Genomic DNA, 18,520 nt, shown 5'->3' on the forward strand with positions numbered 1-18,520 from the left:
GTCATTTGAATACTTCCTTTCTTTGGTAGATAAATAACCTGAGAGCTGCGGATTCGTAATTCATTAGTCTGTCGAGCGAAAAAGTAAAAAAACTAATGGTGGTCGGAAAGTGGTCATCTTCAACGCTTCGCGTAGTTGCGCTCTCCAGTGTTCTTGTCGCACGAATGACTGCTCGTACCTAATGGTTTCTTATTTTCGCGGGACTTTAAAAAATTAAAATTTTTGCGATTTTCAAAAAATTCGCGTACTTTCCACGTTGTTGATATATTTTTAACCTCTCTCTGAGCACTTTTTTGGCCAAATTGCAAATTCTTTTATCGGATAGTGTGTTATCATACTATGGTATCACTCGTATGATTACAGACCGAACTGGACTCTACTCAATCCTATTACCATTACTTATTACGCACAATTATGTCTGACCTGCGTAGCGCGTGCAAGATTTGAACTGCTCTCATACTACGAAAGATAAATCTGAGAGCGGCGAAGTTGTGATTCGATAGTCCATCTTCACGATGTTGGAGTTCGCTAACTGTACCAAGCCGTCAGACAAGGGAGACTGAAATTGAAACACACTCAGTTTTCTTTGATTGATTCGAAAATGGGAGATAGTTCTGCAAACAAGACTGTGCAGGAGTAATTACAATGTTGTCGATATTTTCTTGAAAGCGCTTCAGAGCGTGCAAGCCCCCTTCACAGAGAATTAGATTTACAAAAAAATCATCTTCAGCTGCAGTTGCAGTTGCCTCTCCATGCTTTCCAGATAACATAATTCCCATTTCCGAAGCCAGCAATAAAAATCTACCTTTTTTTTTTTGTTTTTTCAATAAGTACTTTGTATGCTTCCTTACTCACTCCTCTACCACAATCTACGTGTTTAATAAAGCTTAGCCCAGAATTTAGAGCAGTTTCCATTAGAGGAGTAACATTTTGAATAAAAAAAAACCCCAAAAACTGAAAAACAAAAGCAAAAACAACAAAAAAAACAACAACAACGCCCAGATACAGACTGTATCATACTGTAGTAACTAAAGAGGGAACCCCCTACATTTTGTGATCTTTATCCCAAACTATAGCAGATGTCCGACAAAGAGAACAACATAGAGCGAACAGTATTCTTCCTGCTGAGTTAGTCTCAAAGTTTTACATTGGAACGTCAAATTAAAGTTGACGCTTCCAAGAGTCACAACAGACGCCGTGAAATTGCGGCATATGCGGCGGAACTTGACAAGAGATGGGTTGCGTTGGAGAGTCACGGCCAGGAACCAGCGGTTGACAGCCTTTTGAGACATGCGCGGCTCACGGGGCTCCCAATTTAACCCTGTAAGACAAAGAGAGAAGAACGGCGATATAAGCTGCGTTTGAGATGTTTGGACGAGATCTGGAGGGACTTCGTCGAGTATTTCAAGTTAATTACCCTTCAAAAAGTTAGTTCATGACAACAAAGGAATCATAGCAATAGATTAAATAGACCAAAAGAAATTATTGATGCTCCAGCCGTAAATAAAACCTAGAATAAAATCGCAAATTTAACCATCGAATATTCATTGCTACACACTTTTTAACATACAAAACGTGACTTCACCTATAACAAAATCGAAACGAAAAGGAAAAGGGGAAAACTTTAACACATCGAGAGTTTCCTGGAAAAAATCCCATGGATTGTGAACATGTCTACACTTGACTGGCCATGAAAAAAAGTGTGTTCTCAAAATAGCTTTCTGTCGATATTGCTTTCACAACTTCTCGCCGATAAACTGCGAAGCTAAGACGGATGCTAAGGTTTCTTTAGAGGAAATGAAAGAATAGCTGAGAGAGATAAGAAGCCGAGTGCATACTTGTTCCCAGTGCCGCTCGTCTTTTTGTATACGGCGGGTCTAAGAAGAGGGAATGAATCGTGTACATTTATATTTGCGGCGCGACCCTTTTCGCCCGCGCAACTTTAAAGGAACAATAAAGCCAGTAGTGTTAGTAATTAAGAATCAGAGTTCTCCACAACTTTATGACAACATTTTATCACGTTAAAAAATAACTTCCAAATATTATTAGTTATCATTTAAACTTCTATTTGATACGATCACATCAGCCAAAACTTTAACTTACAGATTTGAAATAGAGGACAATTACAAGAACGTATGAGGAAAGCAGGTTTAACTTTGCTTGAATATTGGTCCTTGTTAAGAGATTAGTGTATCCGGCGCTCACTGGAAGACTTTCTTTGAACATTAAGAACATATCCACGGCGTCAATGAATGACAGTCAGAGATATGGTCCAACTGATCAATATCGTTATTTCCTCAACTGCATAGGGCTTTGTTTTCCCCTTTCTGGATATAGGCAAACTGAAGACGAAAGAAGTGATACAACATTAAAACAAGAGGGCAACCAAAAGGTTTTATAAAACTAAAATATCTAAACGATGCAAGACAAGAGGAAAGCAACTAAGTACGATTTGAAAAGAGTTAGTAAATATATCGTTGCTGATTGTTGCACCTTGCACACTGGCAATTTTCACTCTTCCATTTTTCAATTTCCTCTTTTGCATCCGGCTTTGGTCCAATTTGGTCTACTTTGACCATAGGGTCCTCTATGATTACATTCCAACAGTCCTTCGGAACAGCTTGGGTTGGATTCGATTATGAATGTAACTTTACAACTTTCGTTACGTTGAATATGTTTGTATATTATCAGGAGGACTTTCATGTTGATCACTTCTGGGAGTTAAATGGTCAACCTTGTGCTTGTCAATATACGACAAAAACCAACACAGAAGAGGGTATCATAACTTTCTCCTCATTGCCAGTACTCGCAACAATCTGGGTAAAGCAACCGCATGTAGCAGGGACTTGTATGAGACTGTTTGGTGTGGGTCTTAGGTTTCTAAACAGGAGTCTTCGCATCTTGGGAGTCTAGGATTTTACCATTGACACCCCTACATAAACTATTTAAGAAAAACAACATTCAAGCAAACCTCAAACAGCCTCAGTGATTCCTCTATTGGTCTGTCCCGCCAGGGGCTGGGTGGGGGATTGTGGCCTTTGATTTCTTCATACTGCTGGTGACAGACATATGCTTGTCCCCTAAATCATCACAAAGTTGATGAGGAAAAAAAAAAAAAAAAAAGAAGGAAATTTGTCATTACTCTGACTAGCAGATCTTTTGCTATAGATGCACATCAATGTGATGAATGTTTACCTTTCGATGAGCTCTACAGGAAAATCATACAATTTTCCAAATTGTCTGAAGCATGGGTTATCTTCCACGGTTCAAAGCCTGAAAAAAAAAACCAAATGAAAGTGGGATGACAAAGTCTGGTGGAGAAGCTACACACAATTCAATTTTGGTTTAGTTAGGAAGGAGAACAATAAAGAGATAATAATTTGTTAGCATGTGCACTATGACTGGTCAATTTAGTTTAGGCTGTATCTCATGGTGCACCCTGCTAAATTCAAAAGTTTGTTTGAATTGAAATCTTCCCTCTCTATTTGAATCCAGAAATAAAATCAATATCTTCCTAATCTCATTTTCTTAATTTGTACAGTAAGTTATGGACCCTTCTTTTTTTCCAAGAGGGTACATGTCCCACATACTTTCCCATTGGCCCATAAAACCCAACAGAAAAAACTTAATCTGTAACTTACAGCACAGACCTTGAACTCGGTTAGTAAAAGGCATCAATAGCCCACAAAGAATCAAATGTGGCTAATGACAGAGATGATCAAACAGGGATTGCAAATGAATCCTCTTAGAAATTTGTGAAGCAACCCTTTAGATGCTGCCATCAGTATGCATGTTCTCTATACTTTTCTCTATACATTTCATAAGATGCTGACTGGGAGAATTTAATATTTAGCAATCAAAAACTTCTTTAGTTCATGTTTATTACCTTTATTCTTGTGACCTTAAAGTGTGATATATTGCTACATGTCCTCCCTCTTAGGGATCAAAGGATTAATTTTTGACGATGGGCATAAATTCTTTATCCACAGTTCAAATATATGACTTTCATATATTCATATTCAGAAATTCTTTAATGACAGTTAAAACTTCTTAAACTTGACAAGAGGAAAACTAAGAGAGATATGTCCACAGAAAATATTGGGCTTTTCCTGGAAATCTTCCTTAACAAAACTATTTTACTAACCAAGCCATTTGACCAAATCCAAAATTCCTGTGAAAAACTTTTCCTTTTTCTTCTCTGGGTTTGTGTCATCATATCTCAAGTAGCAAACACTGTTGTGGGCCTGAGGAGAATTAATAGGAAATAATAAATACATATCAATAACACTGATAATGGTGATGAGATTCATGATGGTAATGAGGATGGGGACTTTAATGATGATCATGACTGTAATGGCAATTGCATCTTTAAATTTTAAGATAGAAATGATAATGATGATAACATAAACATGAGATTTAGTGCCAGGAGTCTGGTAAATACAACAGATTTCAACAATAACTGGCAGCATACACTCGACCTCACTGTGCCCAGTGGCACAGGTAATGCCTTAACAATGTCCCTCCAAATCACCATGTCTTGAGCTAATCTTGCATCACTCCCCACATTATATAATGCACATGGCACCATCTTATTCATGACTTTACATATTTAACCAACAAACCAAAAAGAACAACCTCACATCACAATAGATCAAAACTTACCAATCACCACAGACTTATACTACTTGAATCTAACAGCAAATATCATAACTGCAAAAACTGACCATCACTTCACCCCATAAACCACACTACTTTTACCACTCAACTAACAAAAACTGTTCATTTGACTCCCATGAAGACTTCCACTAAGGTTGTTGAAACATCAGTAAGCACAACCAAAACATTCCTTCTCCAGACTACCCTTATATGGACGATTAGACTAAACAATCAGAAAAAGCTATCAGAGCATTCTGAAGTGATACATATTATAAACCTTACTCTTGCATAACCAAAGTTGAAGTTGATAGCTTTAGCATGACCAATGTGAAGAATGCCATTGGGTTCAGGAGGAAATCTTCTTTGCACCTAGAAAAGTACAAGCCTCAATAAACTCCATATAATATTTAGCTTGTCAGAAGATTCTCTGCAATGACTGCATAGGTACTGCATGTAAACTCAGGAAACACAGAAAAAAATGACAGAAAATAATAATTAACTAACGAAAATAAATATGGAAGTCTACAAATTTCACTCTGACAAAGAGCTACTGCTTGAAATGTCAGCTTCAATAACTCTTTACAGTGGCCAGTCAACATTAGATCAGTAGCACAGTTCACGTGCACAAACACAGAGAAGCAAACATAAACAAAAATATCTCTCGTACTTTTCCAGCTACAATGCCGAGACTTGGCACAAATAAAAAAGACATAATACTCTACAACTTTGCGTAATATCATGGATTTTTATTGAATTCTCATTTTTTTACAAATTTAATTTTTCCAAAAATATGCATAATTTAGGGCGTCACGCGTAACATTCCCATACACAAAATTATCATTATCTTAAAATTTCTTGTGTTTCTCGCAGAAGATATCAACGGAAAAAATCACCTAAAATATCACAATAAATCAGAGATTTCAGATGTATATGTACCAATTTGAAAGACAGACTAACCTTAGAGAAAAATAGCACTTTTTGTTCAAGTGTACAAGCATCACGCTCCATGTTTCAGTCCATGAAATCAGGAGAAAGGTATTCCCCTCGGCGGCATAGAATGCCGTGATAGTAAAAAGCTTGTTACAATGGAATTCTCATCTCCTAAAGAACCAGTCCTGAAAGTTTTGGCGACTTTGCGTATTTCAATCTTGAGAATGAAGCAAATGTTTGATTCCCAAACACTATGAAACATACCGCGTCTTTCCATAAATAAAGGATGCAATGCCAAATGTAAGCCATCCGCAGTACCGCCGGCGTTGGACCAAACATGTTAATTTCCTGCGGTGTCATTCTCATCTCATAACGAAGCTAATTGCTCATTTTCACGAGAAAATATAACAAATTGAGGGAGCAAGAAGCGTTTTTCTAAATCCCAAACGTTTTGAAACATTTCGTGTTTCGTGAAAACAGCCGCGCGTCACTTCGAAAACTCTGGACCACTTCGACCGCCATTTCACTCGGCTACGTGCAATAGAAGGAAAAACAACAGTTTTGTAACCACCCTAGAAGCTTCTAGAAGCTTTTTGTTGTGTAACAAGCCTGGTACACTTGAAAGAGATCATGCAAATAAAAATGGGTGAGTCGCAATGCATTATGGGTAATAGAGAAATTGCTGGAAATTAACCGAAATGTCCCAAAATAAAGCAATAAGTGAAAGAACTGTAATATATTCTCTAAATAAAGAGTTTCAAGAGGTTTTTGATTCCTTTATAAATATTTTGTATTTTTCTTGCATGTTACGCTATTGTTCATATGTACTGTGCTACTGATCTTAATTAACAACTCAATTGTTACAACAAATTTTATCTTGTAATGTCCCTAACTGACTCAGCACCACAGTTTCTTTGGATACTCAACCTCTTTTCACAAATTTCAGTAGTTGCAATAGCACAATAATCACAGTAGGACAGAATCAAACATTTCTAAGCATATTGTGTTGCAGCAAAAATGGTCTCCAACAATGAATTACAATAAAAATAATAAAGTGTGAGCTGGGAACAAGCTATTGTAAGAATCTAGCCCAGGACAAAATAAAATGATCTCAGCCAGTTTTCTAACCCAAGTTCTCAGTTAACAGTTCATAACATGTACACATCCCCAAAGTAAGTGCATCGCACAACATTGAAACTGCAAGATCCTGTAAGAATCATTTCATTACTTGAGCAGTAAAACTATCTGACACTTACTCTTCCTCCAGTTCTTTCTAAATGTTCCTTTAGAAGTGTCATTGTCTTAGGGGTTGTACAACATAGGCAGGTGTAAGGTAGTTCCCACCTTAGTTAGCAAAGGGTTGAGAGAAAGTCCATTAGCACATAGACATAACTAAAAAAAAGTTACCAAGAGATAAAGGGTATGTTACATGTCCATTATAATAAACATTATTGCATCATGGCCTTAAAATAACTATTCCTAAAGGAGCCACAGTACACCAGAATGAGTCAACTCTTTACTCCTGAACGTGATCAGTATGCATATTCTCCAAGCTATTCTTATTATTTTCCTAAGGTGCTGATGGGGAGAATTTGTTTATCAATCAAGAGCTGATCATTTCCTTTGTTGTGACTTGGAGGTGATATTATCTGTAAGAAGAAATGCCAGTCATTTTAAAAGTTCAAAGGGTAAAATAATTTTGGCTAACCACAAAACTATAAAAACTGAAAAATTTTAGTTTGGTGGGATATAATAAGACAGGACAGGCAAATATGAAGATGAATTATTAGATACATGCCAGAGTATAGGTATAATCTTTATTTAAGCACGAAACAATTCATCAGCAATTACATTAACTAAAACTATTTAAAAATTAAAACACTAACTAATATTTAAAAGCTGTTTTCCGTGAATGCCGTGCGTTATAGAGTGGCATTGATCTTGCGTTTAAATAACCCCAGAGACTCTGTGTTCCTTATATCACATGGAAGACTATTCCATAATGTGGCTCCACTATAGCTAAAGCTTTTTCGATAATAGTTAGTGCGAGGTAGAGGAACATTGAGTTTATTTTCAGAGTCCCTGAGGTCATAAGCAGAGTTACGCCATTTAAACTTAGAATTAAGATATTCAGGAGCTAGCCCGTGCAGACATTTGAAAACCATGGTAACTCTATGAATTTCCTGCTGGCTTGTCAGATTTTTCCAACTTAAAAATTCAAGTAGCTTAGTTGCATCGGCATCATAGCTGGAAAATCTCAAAACACGGGCTGCTCTAATCTGTAATTTCTGCAGCTTATCTCGTAGCGTTATCCCACAGCTACCCCAGACAATGTCACAGTAATCAAAGTGAGGTTTTACTAAAGCTTGGTAAAGCAGATGTAAGGTCGATGCTGGGATCAGATGCCTGACTCGCTTTAGGCACCCGATACCAGAGGCAATCTTTTTTGTTAATTTTTCGATGTGACTATGCCAATCGAGCCTATCGTCTATAATCACACCAAGCGATTTTGTAGAAGTAACCTGGCTCACCTGAGTGCTGTTCATTCTAATTGTTGGTGAAGCTGTGAGAGTACCCAGTCTCTGCCTTGACCCTATTAGCATGAATTCGGTTTTTGTCATATTCAGTGTGAGTTTATTCGCTTGTAGCCAGTTGAAAACGTTTGTTAAGTCCTCATTCAGACAAAGCTGTATACTCTCAAGATCACCGCCCGCATATGTAAGGTGTGTGTCGTCAGCATACATCCTCGGCTCACAATTTGATAAACAATTTGGAAGATCGTTGATATATAATAAAAACAATAGTGGACCGAGGATGGTCCCCTGGGGGACGCCGCAAGTTAATGAGCAGCTGCTGGACAGCGACCCGTTCACAGAACATTTCTGTGTGCGGTTTTCCAAGTATGACTGAAACCATTTGAAAGATTTGCCATGTATGCCATAATAGTTTAATTTCGATAGGAGGATCTGATGATCAACAGTGTCAAAAGCTTTTTTCAAATCTAGAAAAATGACTCCATTGATTTTCCCGTTGTCAATATTATATGCCCAAGAATCTGTCGCTTCCAACAATGCTGTTACAGTTGAATGAGTAGCACGAAACCCTGATTGATTTTGATATAGAATATCATGTTCTTCCAGATAGGCATACAATTGATCGTAAACTATCCTTTCAAACACTTTCGCCACTATTGGAATCACCGATATTGGGCGGTAATTGTTGACATCATCGCGGTTACCCTGTTTAAAGAGAGGTGTAACCCTTGCATATTTCCAATCATCTGGGAACTTCCCTTGGCTAATAGATTGATTGAAAATATCACATATCGGCACACAAATAAGGTCAGCGCATTCCCTGATAAACCTAGCAGATATTGTGTCAAGGCCCGTTGCTTTTGACTTGTCTAGTTTATTTAAAAGTGAAAATACTTTATTTGGATTAGTAGGTTGGAGCTCAAACCGTTTATCTGTACCGGCAAGATATCGTTTATAGCTACTACTATCAAAATCTATCTCACTGGCAAGTTTTGGACCAATATTAGCAAAATGGTTGTTGAATTCGTTTGATAGCTTCAGTGGATTAGTTATCGTTAATCCATTCACTTTTAGTGATGTCACTGACATTTTCCCAGATTTACGTGAAGTTAGCTCGTTTATAGTCTGCCAGGTCTTTCGGGAGTCGCTAGTGTGCTTGTTAAAAATATTTTGGTAATAAACTTGCTTTGCTAAGCGTACTTGCTTATTGACTAAATTTCTTTGTTTCTTAAACACTGCCCAATTGTTGGGATCATTTGTTTTGATTGCTTTGATTTTTAATATATCTCTATTATGCATCAAGTCTTTCAACCCAGCGGTAATCCACGGAGAACTTCGTGAACGAACGCGCATCGTTTTCAGTGGGGCATGTTTGTCAGCGATAGCTAGAAATGTACATTTCCATTGCTGCCACATCTCGTTTGGGTCGGAAGACTCATATACATTATTCCAACATTGAGACTGAATATCATCTCGAAAATTTTGGCAATCGAATTTTCGGAAATTTCTGTATGTTATTGAATTATGTCCATTCGACATCCCGTTCAGAGAAAGTTTTCTATAAACATACACCATGCTATGATCACTTATCCCAACATGACAAACTCCCGAACAGGCGATCTTATCCGAGCAGTTGGTGTAAATTAAATCAATTAAAGTTGACGAGGTGGGTGTTATCCTCGTCGGTTCAGCGATGAGTTGCTCGAGTCCGTAGACATCAGCAATATTCTTTAATTTGGATGTATCATTGTCATATCGTGCAGTAACCATGTCACAGTTCATGTCTCCCAGTACAAAAAATTCTACATTTTCACTATCCAATTTCCCAATTAGGGATTCAAAAGGTGAAAAAATGCCAATAGGAGAGTCAGGTGGTCTATACCACGTAACAATCACAAAAGGTCTTGTTTTTGGCTTATGGATTTCCAAGCAAAGATTCTCTAATGCATCCATATGTAGATCAGATCATAGGCGGCCCAAGCTCACGTCTCGAGAAAAAGCCAACGATGAATGGGATCCCACGATGAATTCATGAACGCGTTACGCGTTGTGTGACTCGGTGTTAAGTTACGGGAGGAACCGTTGAAAATTTGAACACGTTATAAGGCATAGTATGGGGAACGAAATATGGTCGATTTATAACGATAAATATTTCGAAATCTGAATATTTTACACGTAAAATCAATAAAAACTTACTCATGCCCTGTGTATCCGTCGAAGTTTCTAGCGATTTCTGCTGTTTTAAGCTTGCTTTACCATCACTGTTAACCATGTCAAAAGACGAAGTCAAGGCTGCACACTCCGATTTCGACCTTGGTCCACGCGGAGGTGGTTTGCGCCCCGAAAATCCTCCCGATCGGCATTTTTCTCAGCCACACTTTACGATCTAAGATCGCTGCACCCTGGGACATGTCTCAGTACCAAAACTTCACGCGCATTTCGCTGGAAACGAGTGTTTTCTACCTGAATTTCCAAGTTCGCTTCTTTCTGGTTAAGCTTTGAACACGAAGACTGGACACGGCCGCGAAAGAGACTTGGGTACGAGGTCAATTTTCTCTCTACCGCGAGTGGTACGGTCGATTAATGTACAATACTTACCCCATCTCCACAGAGGCAACTCGCCTTAACCTATTGTCCTAATCAACCAATCAGACAGCGAGTCGAAAGTAAAACAGATAAACAACGTACAAAATTTGAATATTCTGTGGGGTTTTCTGTGAGCATCTAAGCTTCGATTATTTTCGCGAAAATGCTATCGAAGAGGAAGAGATGCGGTGAAATTAACGGCGAAGCGAATCAGAAGGTTAAGAGTGGCAAAGTTTCAAGATGAAAATCCTAATATTTCATTTTGGGAACTTTACTGATAAAATCACGGGTGAAAAGCTTATATTAATAGAGAACAAATTTCCTAGTGCGAACCTGGGATAAATATTTAGGTATCATAACTTTTCGCAAGTTTGACGTCGGAATCCGATACGAATATTAGTTTTTCCTACACGTAGATTTCTTGTGAAATTCATGGAGAGGTGAAATATTTCGCCACCTGAAATTGACTGTAATTAAAGCGAACCTGGTATGTGAAGTCTTACATACCGCAATGTAAATACCATTGTCCACATGATGTCCTAACGTCGATTGCATCTACCCTTCCATGCATGGCCTATCAAACTACAATGTTTTGCCAGTTGATGTCACTAGACTTCTGGAAAAATGGAAAAACCCTCAAGATTCGACTCACTCATGAATTACTCATGATCTACCCTCCTAATTTACGTTGGAGTAAATGTCTATTTAGTCACCGGAAATCCATTGTAAAGGACAATAAAATTTCGATTAGCTCGCAGATTGTCAAATGAAGTTCATTGTGTTAGTGTTCATAATTTTCCTTCCTGTGAAAACTCGTTCTTTGTAATATTCAGTAGAGTAGTTTGGTGGTTACTGGCATTTCGTCGATATGAGCGTTCGCTTATCGCACGGACAGGCGGAGGTAGTACGCTTGGCTTGTAAGGGTCATAACTTTTTGGTGACTGGCCAAGGGGGAACTGGTAAGTCTACTGTTGTAAGGGAAATCATAAGCAATCTTCAACACTCTCGTTTCTGGCTCCTTGGAACAATCTGCAAGGTCCTGAAGCTGGCCTGTTGTGTATGGGGATAGGGTAACAACTGCTTCACCATTTTCCAGAACAAATCCAAGGCAGATGGGTAGGTTTTCCAACCATTGCAATAGGCAGGGGATTTGCCCAGGAAATGCTGGAGTTGTGCTTCCAGAATTTCTCAAAACAGACTCCAAATCAACAACAGAACCATGAAATCTAATGGTGTAGCTTGCCTGAAAAGATTGAGACAACTTCACCGACAATTCCAGGGTCAGACGCTGAGAATTGTAGTCCATTTTTTCACGTCTAGAAAAAATGTAATGTCCTGGGGCGACACATTCCCTTGTCCAGGTTTGGGGAATTGAAATTTCTTCCAGAGTGAAACCCAACGATTTTCCGATACCACCTTCGGACCTTCTAATATTTAAGTACGCAGCCTTGCGATCGTTTCGTGGTCCACGTTTCACGTGCTTGACTCTTTCACCTCAGAGATCTTTTATGATTTCGCCTAACGTAATTTTCGAAAACGAAGTTAACGATTCCAGACCTTCCAACCCTCACGGTTTGACCGTGAGACTCACGGTTTGGGATGTCAACTCACGGTCTCACGGTTTTGCCCCTTAATCTCACGGTGAATCAGAAAGTTTTAAAATTGCCAAACAATTCCGGAAGGTATGAAGGAATAGCAAAAAAATCTGTGCTCATAACAGCCGAATCAGGCATCAAAACTAATTTGCGAGGGAAATGGCGCCAATGCTAGGCTCAGTCTCCAGTCGTGTCTTGTTGCGCCCAGGTTACTCACCGCTACCAGAGGATCGCGGGCGCACCAAGACACGGCCGAAGAATGAGCCCAATGCCAGCCTCATTCTAATGAAACATCGGTGCGCTAAGGTTTCTGGGAAAGCTTAACCATCGAACACAAATTTCAAAATGGCTACTCGTCGTCCAGCACACGAGAGTGAAACAAGTTCTCAAAATGACTCTGATACTTCGGAACCTCAGCCATCTACCGCGAAGAAAAGGAAACCAGCTACCCTTGGAGCAGCTAAGTATCGTACGACATTTAAGGTTGAGTGGAGCAATTTATATCCCGTGAAAGCAGTAAGAAACGACAAGCATTCTTTTTATTGTGTGCCTTGTCTCAAGACAATACGCTGTGACCACCAGGGTCTAAAAGACGTGAAAGATCATTGTAATACAGAATCTCACAAGTTATCGACGAAAGCAGCGAAAAATCAGCCATCAGTAGCGGGCATGTTTGGTTCAGGCGGTAGTGTTATACAAAGTGCAGTTACCAGAGCAGAAGTCCTAACAACAAATTTTCTGATCCAGCATAACCTCCCACTTGCAACTTCAGATCACCTTGGGCCATTGTTTAGGGCAGTATTTCCAGACAGTGAAATTGCTAAGCAGTATGGATGTGCAAGAACAAAGACTATGGCTATCATCAATAAGGCTCTGGGACCACATTGTCACAGATATGTTGTACAGCACTGTCAGAAACATCCATTCAGTATTGGAATTGATGGGTCGAGTGATACAGATGTTGAAAAGATGAATCCAGCAACCGTAAGAATTTTCGATGTAGAAAGAGCCAAAACTGTTACATCTCATTTTTATCATATGTGTGTGACAAGTGGCAGGGATGCGTCAAAAGCAGAAACTCTTTTTGGTGTTGTCCAGGAAAAGTTAGAGACTGATGAAATACCATGGAATCAGGTTGTCAGCCTTTCAGTAGATAACGCTAATTCAATGGTGGGTGCTCACAATTCTTTGGCATCCACTTCAAAGCAAAAAATCCAGAGACCTATGTATTGGGATGTCCTTGCCATTTGGCGCACATTGCAGCAAGTAGAGCTCATGACGAATTTGCAAAGATTATAGGAATCAGTGCAGAAGAGCTTCTTATTGATCAGTATTACTGGTTTGATAAAAGCACAAAACGGAAAGGGATCCTACTTGAGTACATGCAGTTTTGTAACCAGGAGTATGGTAAGATACTGAAGCATTCTTCTACCAGGTGGCTTTCTTTAGAACGCTGCGTTCAACGCACACTTGAAAAGTATACTGGATTGAAGTCATACTTTTTGAGTGAAGATGCTGGTGATGCGAGATTCAAGAGGTTACAGAAAGCCTTTGAAAATCCACTCACAGAAGTTTCCCTGTTTTTTCACAATGCTTCCATCCCACTGTTTACAAATTTTAACAAACTTTTGCAGTCAGACGAGCCATCCATTCACATAGTTTATGACTCTGTCATAAAACTTGCAAATACTCTTGGAAATCGTGTTATCAAGGTGGAGGTCATGAAGAAACCACTTAATGAAATTAATTTGCAAGATCCAACAATTTATATACCCCTTGCAGAAATTCACTTAGGAGGGACGACAAAGTTTACACTACAGAGGCTACTTAATCAAGGGGAAATATCTCAAACAGCCTACACTCGTTTCTTAACAGCAGCACATGAATATTTCAAGGCAGCCTTCCAATATGTTTTGAGCAAGTTTCCTATTACTGATGAGCTGCTGAAGCATGCAAGATGGATCAACGTTCAGAAACGTAGTCAGGCAAAATGGGAGAGTGTAGAATACTTTCTATCCAGGTTCAAATCAGCCTTGAACACTGTTAACATTGATGAGATGTATGATGAATTTCGTGATTATCAGTCTCTAACAGATGAAGACATTGGTGTGATTGCTTGGAAGGAAGCTAAAGTTGTTGATGGATTAGTTAATGATCAGGAAATTTTCCATTACAGAGTAGACATTCTCTGGTGGTACATGTCACAAATGGTAATTCCTGAATCCTCAGCAAAAAGATTTTGCCATCTTCAGAAGGTGGCAGAGCTGGTTGTACTTTTGCCACACAGTAATGCAGGGGAGGAGAGGCTGTTCAGCATGGTTCGCAAGAACAAAACAGATAGTCGGTCCTCCCTTAAACTGGAGGGAACTCTATCGAATTTACTGGCAATGAAGTTGCAGTACCCAGAGGAAACCTCACCGTGTTTTAAGTTCAACCCTGATGAGAATCTTCTCAGCTCTGCAAAAAAGGCAGCGAAAGACTACAACAGAGAACACTGAGAAGGTAAGGAATACTCTGAAACAAATAATCTGTCGTCGTTGTTTTTATTTGACGCATATTTTTGAAGTCTCCAGGTTTGAGGTCCTAATCTCCAGGTTTCTCTAGGCTTTTTTTTTTAAAACCTCCAGATTTGCATGTGATGGGGGTTGGAAGGTCTGCGATTCGCTATTCTCTTTGTCAGCCACACTGTGGCTGATCACGTCCCTAGCAAAGGTAAGGCTACCTTCAGCATATTCATAATTTGAAATGAACCTGCAACGAACGAAAATTATATATTTTAAACTGAACTGAATGGATACTGAAATAAACTACACATGCGGACATTCAATTTGTATACCAAAGAAAGCGTTCGGATTTCGACTCACCAAAATTTCCAATAGTGCAAACTTGAAACTTTGCCACTCTTTACTCTCTTCTGATTCGCTTCGCCGTCAATTTCACCGCATCTCTTCCTCTTCGATAGCATTTTCGCGAAAATAATCGAAGCTTAGATGCTCACAGAAAACCCCACAGAATATTCAAATTTTGTACGTTGTTTATCTGTTTTACTTTCGACTCGCTGTCTGATTGGTTGATTAGGACAATAGGTTAAGGCGAGTTGCCTCTGTGGAGATGGGGTAAGTATTGTACATTAATCGACCGTACCACTCGCGGTAGAGAGAAAATTGACCTCGTACCCAAGTCTCTTTCGCGGCCGTGTCCAGTCTTCGTGTTCAAAGCTTAACCAGAAAGAAGCGAACTTGGAAATTCAGGTAGAAAACACTCGTTTCCAGCGAAATGCGCGTGAAGTTTTGGTATTGAGACATGTCCCAGGGTGCAGCGATCTTAGATCGTAAAGTGTGGCTGAGAAAAATGCCGATCGGGAGGATTTTCGGGGCGCAAACCACCTCCGCGTGGACCAAGGTCGAAATCGGAGTGTGCAGCCTTGACTTCGTCTTTTGACATGGATAACAGTGATGGTAAAGCAAGCTTAAAACAGCAGAAATCGCTAGAAACTTCGACGGATACACAGGGCATGAGTAAGTTTTTATTGATTTTAGGTGTAAAATATTCAGATTTCGAAATATTTATCGTTGTAAATCGACCATATGTCGTTCCCCATACTATGCCTTATAACGTGTTCAAATTTTCAACGGTTCCTCCCGTAACTTAACAACGAGTCACACAACGCGTGACGCGTTCATGAATTCATCGTTGGCTTTTTCTCGAGACGTGAGCTTGGGCCGCCTGTGATCAGATCGTACTGTAAAGTTGATTGAATTTTTAACGTAGAAACATACCCCCCCGCCGCCTTTCGTAAGTCTATCGCGGCGAATTATTTCGTATCCCGGAATATGAACTTCGTGATCTTGAATGCTCTCGTTCAGTTTTGTTTCGTTTATAGAAATAGAAATAGTATCATGGCTGAAAATGGATTAGATTAAAACTGATCACAAACCATGTAATGTGGCCTGTATCCTGATCTACTGTATATTCACCTGGTTTGTGGAACTTGCTTGCCTCTCCAAACAAAGAACTTGTTTCATCATCTCCAGTATCACCATTCAATGAAACCTCTGCAGCTGCAGGACGAGACTCTTTTGCTGGCTTTCCCTCTTTGCTGGGCTTGGCCTCCTATGATCAATACATGTACAGTCCATAACATTAACCCTTAACACCCTAACATCAGTAAGCATATTCTCCATACTGTTTCCAACACATTTCCTAAACAAGAATTTGTTTAACAATCAGAAGCTTCCAAGTCCGGTTGCTAAAACTCCAATTAGTGTTATCTCATTACTAATCCTCCTTACTATCTCCCATACAGTTCTTGTGATTTGTGTTTGGAGAATTTGGTATTGGATCAACTCATAATCCTTTAACTGATATTTTTCTTCATTCTCAACACTTGTCTGCTTGATATTGTATTGATATTGTAAGGAGAGATTCTGTCTTGGTCACTCATGGGAGTTAAAGGGGTAACCCTTTGACCCCTCAGAGTGACTTATTAGCCATCTCCATCAATCACTTATGCCGCTTATTGTCTGGTTCTATGCACTTGGTTATATCAAGGTGGAAACTTTAAAATATGGTGCTATAAATACAAGTCTCTAATTACATCACCTTTGTTTTGAAAGCCTGCATGTCTGCTTCAGTTTTAGGTCCAAGCAAATCTAAGATCTGTAAAAGAGTCAAAATACCAACAATAAATACCAGCCAACGAAAGAGCCATTGTTAAATATTAATAGTTACACCAGTGTGAAATCAAACCTTCTAAAACATAAGTCCCTAATATTCAAACATCAATATTTTCCTGCTTTTGAACATTTTGGAGCATTGTTCTCAATTTCTTCTAACAAATGTTCATAACATAACTAAGTCTCTACTTGTGACAGCAATCATGGATCTTCTATCTAATATAGGACATTTTCTTCAGTCTAAGGGCAACTTATTCCTGTCAGCAGTGAAGACTTCCTTTGACCCGGTGTGAGTTTGATGTTCCTGGCAAAACTGATGGATGGAGTGACAACTGATGGACATACAGAATGACAAGCAGACAGTAAGACAGATTTATAACAAGCTATTGTACCACAAACCTGCATATCAATTTCTGCTTTCACAGCTTTTCCATCTGCCCACTTTAACTTCTCTCTTGCCTTTCCTAAAATTTCAAACAAATTAAAAACAGTTCATATATCTTTACTAATACAAACAATACCTATTAAATAAGCTCACAAGAGGATTTTTAATTTTCAGGGCTTCCAGACCAGGGGCACATTAGAGGGGGCCTTTTTACAGAGGGGCTTATTTGAGAGGGGCTTGTCAGAGAGGGGCTTAGTAGGGAGGGACTATTTACAGGAGGGAGGCCTTATGAGAGAGGAGACTCATTTGAGAAGGTTCATTGGAGAAAGGGGCTCATTAGACACTGTGAAAGAATAAAGTCTGATTCTAAACTCACCCATTATTATTCCAACATTGAATTTGTAGCGTTTCTTCAACAATTCTTCCTTGTGTTTCTTGATAAGTTCTTCAACCTTATGGGAAAAAAAAGACAAATAAAATCAAACCAAACAGTCCCTGAAATGAGTGTTATCTTAATCCTTAGTATTAGTAATGGTATTATTAACCCTCTACAGCCTAACATCAGTAGACATATTCTCCATACTGCTCATCATACATTTCTCAAGGTGCTGACAAGGAGAATTTGTTTAGTAATCAAGAGTTTCTTCTGTTAATGATCATTTCCCTTATTCTCATGACATTATTGTGTGATTCAGGGGTGATATTGTAAGGAGAAATTAGATGCTAGTCACTCTTAGAGGTTAAAGGGTTAAGTTGTTGTACATGTAAGTGATTCTCCCTTTCAACTGATATACAGTACCTTGCAATTCAAGTAAGTTAAGTGAAACTGATGTGAGCTACTTTAAAAGAGTAAATCAAATCTTTCAATTTCTTACTTACACAGTCTTCAATCTGATCAGGTGTGATGTTTACTCCAATACCACAATTTTTTTCAAAGGCAGCCACATCAACAGGCAAAACTGGATTGGTCTTCATAAAATCCACTGCAGCTAAGATAAAATAAAAGTAACACATAATATGAATATTAATTAACTGATTGAACCCAGGGATAGAATTTATTTATGTCGTCCAATCAGACAAAGGCAGTCTGGAGAAGTACTAAGGTTCATACCAGTTCATGATATTTTGACAACCCCAGGGGAAGTCTTCATCTTGTCT

At 38.9% G+C, this 18,520-nt stretch overlaps 3 protein-coding genes and 1 long non-coding RNA gene across 5 annotated transcripts in view; 1 reads left to right on the forward strand and 3 right to left on the reverse strand.

The window, feature by feature from the left end:
• LOC149045954 (glutamine--tRNA ligase-like) overlaps positions 1-6,836 on the reverse strand; it is a 33,981-nt gene extending 27,145 nt beyond the window's left edge. The window contains exons 1-4 of one of the 2 annotated variants that reach the window (XM_089206711.1): positions 5,614-6,836; positions 4,934-5,025; positions 4,145-4,244; positions 3,196-3,273 (exon numbers count right to left, since the gene is read on the reverse strand). In XM_089206711.1, the coding sequence (XP_089062837.1) occupies positions 4,220-4,244; positions 4,934-5,025; positions 5,614-5,664 (168 nt within the window). In that variant the 5' untranslated portion in view covers positions 5,665-6,836 and the 3' untranslated portion in view covers positions 3,196-3,273; positions 4,145-4,219. Of the gene's footprint in view, positions 1-3,195; positions 3,274-4,144; positions 4,245-4,933; positions 5,026-5,613 lie in introns of those variants that run through there. The other variant, XM_089206712.1, reaches the window with a different exon arrangement.
• Positions 1,999-18,520, reverse strand: part of LOC149045956 (glutamine--tRNA ligase-like) — a 19,770-nt gene continuing 3,248 nt past the window's right edge. Inside the window, exons 2-9 of the mRNA XM_089206701.1 lie at positions 18,242-18,351; positions 17,739-17,814; positions 17,377-17,441; positions 16,904-16,960; positions 16,279-16,414; positions 6,843-6,930; positions 2,972-3,080; positions 1,999-2,342 (exon numbers count right to left, since the gene is read on the reverse strand). Of these exons, the coding sequence (XP_089062827.1) occupies positions 6,881-6,930; positions 16,279-16,414; positions 16,904-16,960; positions 17,377-17,441; positions 17,739-17,814; positions 18,242-18,337 (480 nt within the window). The 5' untranslated portion in view covers positions 18,338-18,351 and the 3' untranslated portion in view covers positions 1,999-2,342; positions 2,972-3,080; positions 6,843-6,880. The remainder of the gene's footprint in view (positions 2,343-2,971; positions 3,081-6,842; positions 6,931-16,278; positions 16,415-16,903; positions 16,961-17,376; positions 17,442-17,738; positions 17,815-18,241; positions 18,352-18,520) is intronic.
• Positions 12,261-14,920, forward strand: LOC149045957 (uncharacterized). The gene is made up of 2 exons (XM_089206713.1): positions 12,261-13,420; positions 13,582-14,920. The coding sequence occupies exons 1-2, from the start codon at positions 12,647-12,649 to the stop codon at positions 14,797-14,799; spliced, it is 1,992 nt and encodes a 663-aa protein (XP_089062839.1). The 5' UTR covers positions 12,261-12,646; the 3' UTR covers positions 14,800-14,920.
• On the reverse strand, positions 12,825-15,833 carry LOC149045958 (uncharacterized). Its single transcript, XR_016186692.1, has 2 exons — positions 15,166-15,833; positions 12,825-15,052 (listed from the first exon to the last, which is right to left on the reverse strand). It is a non-coding gene; the product is annotated as an uncharacterized LOC149045958 (long non-coding RNA).

The sequence above is a fragment of the Pocillopora damicornis genome, chromosome 5 (genome assembly GCF_964200805.1).
Source record: "Pocillopora damicornis chromosome 5, jaPocDami1.2, whole genome shotgun sequence".
Lineage (NCBI taxonomy): Eukaryota > Metazoa > Cnidaria > Anthozoa > Scleractinia > Pocilloporidae > Pocillopora > Pocillopora damicornis.

What these genes read in the sequence shown, in the direction of transcription:
- LOC149045957 (XM_089206713.1), top strand. Translation starts at nt 12,647, where the DNA reads ATGGCTACTCGTCGTCCAGCACACGAGAGTGAAACAAGTTCTCAAAAT. An exon ending in AAAAGTTAGAGACTGATGAA is followed by an intron (nt 13,421 to 13,581) that starts ATACCATGGAAT and finishes AGAGCTCATGAC; the next exon opens with GAATTTGCAAAGATTATAGG.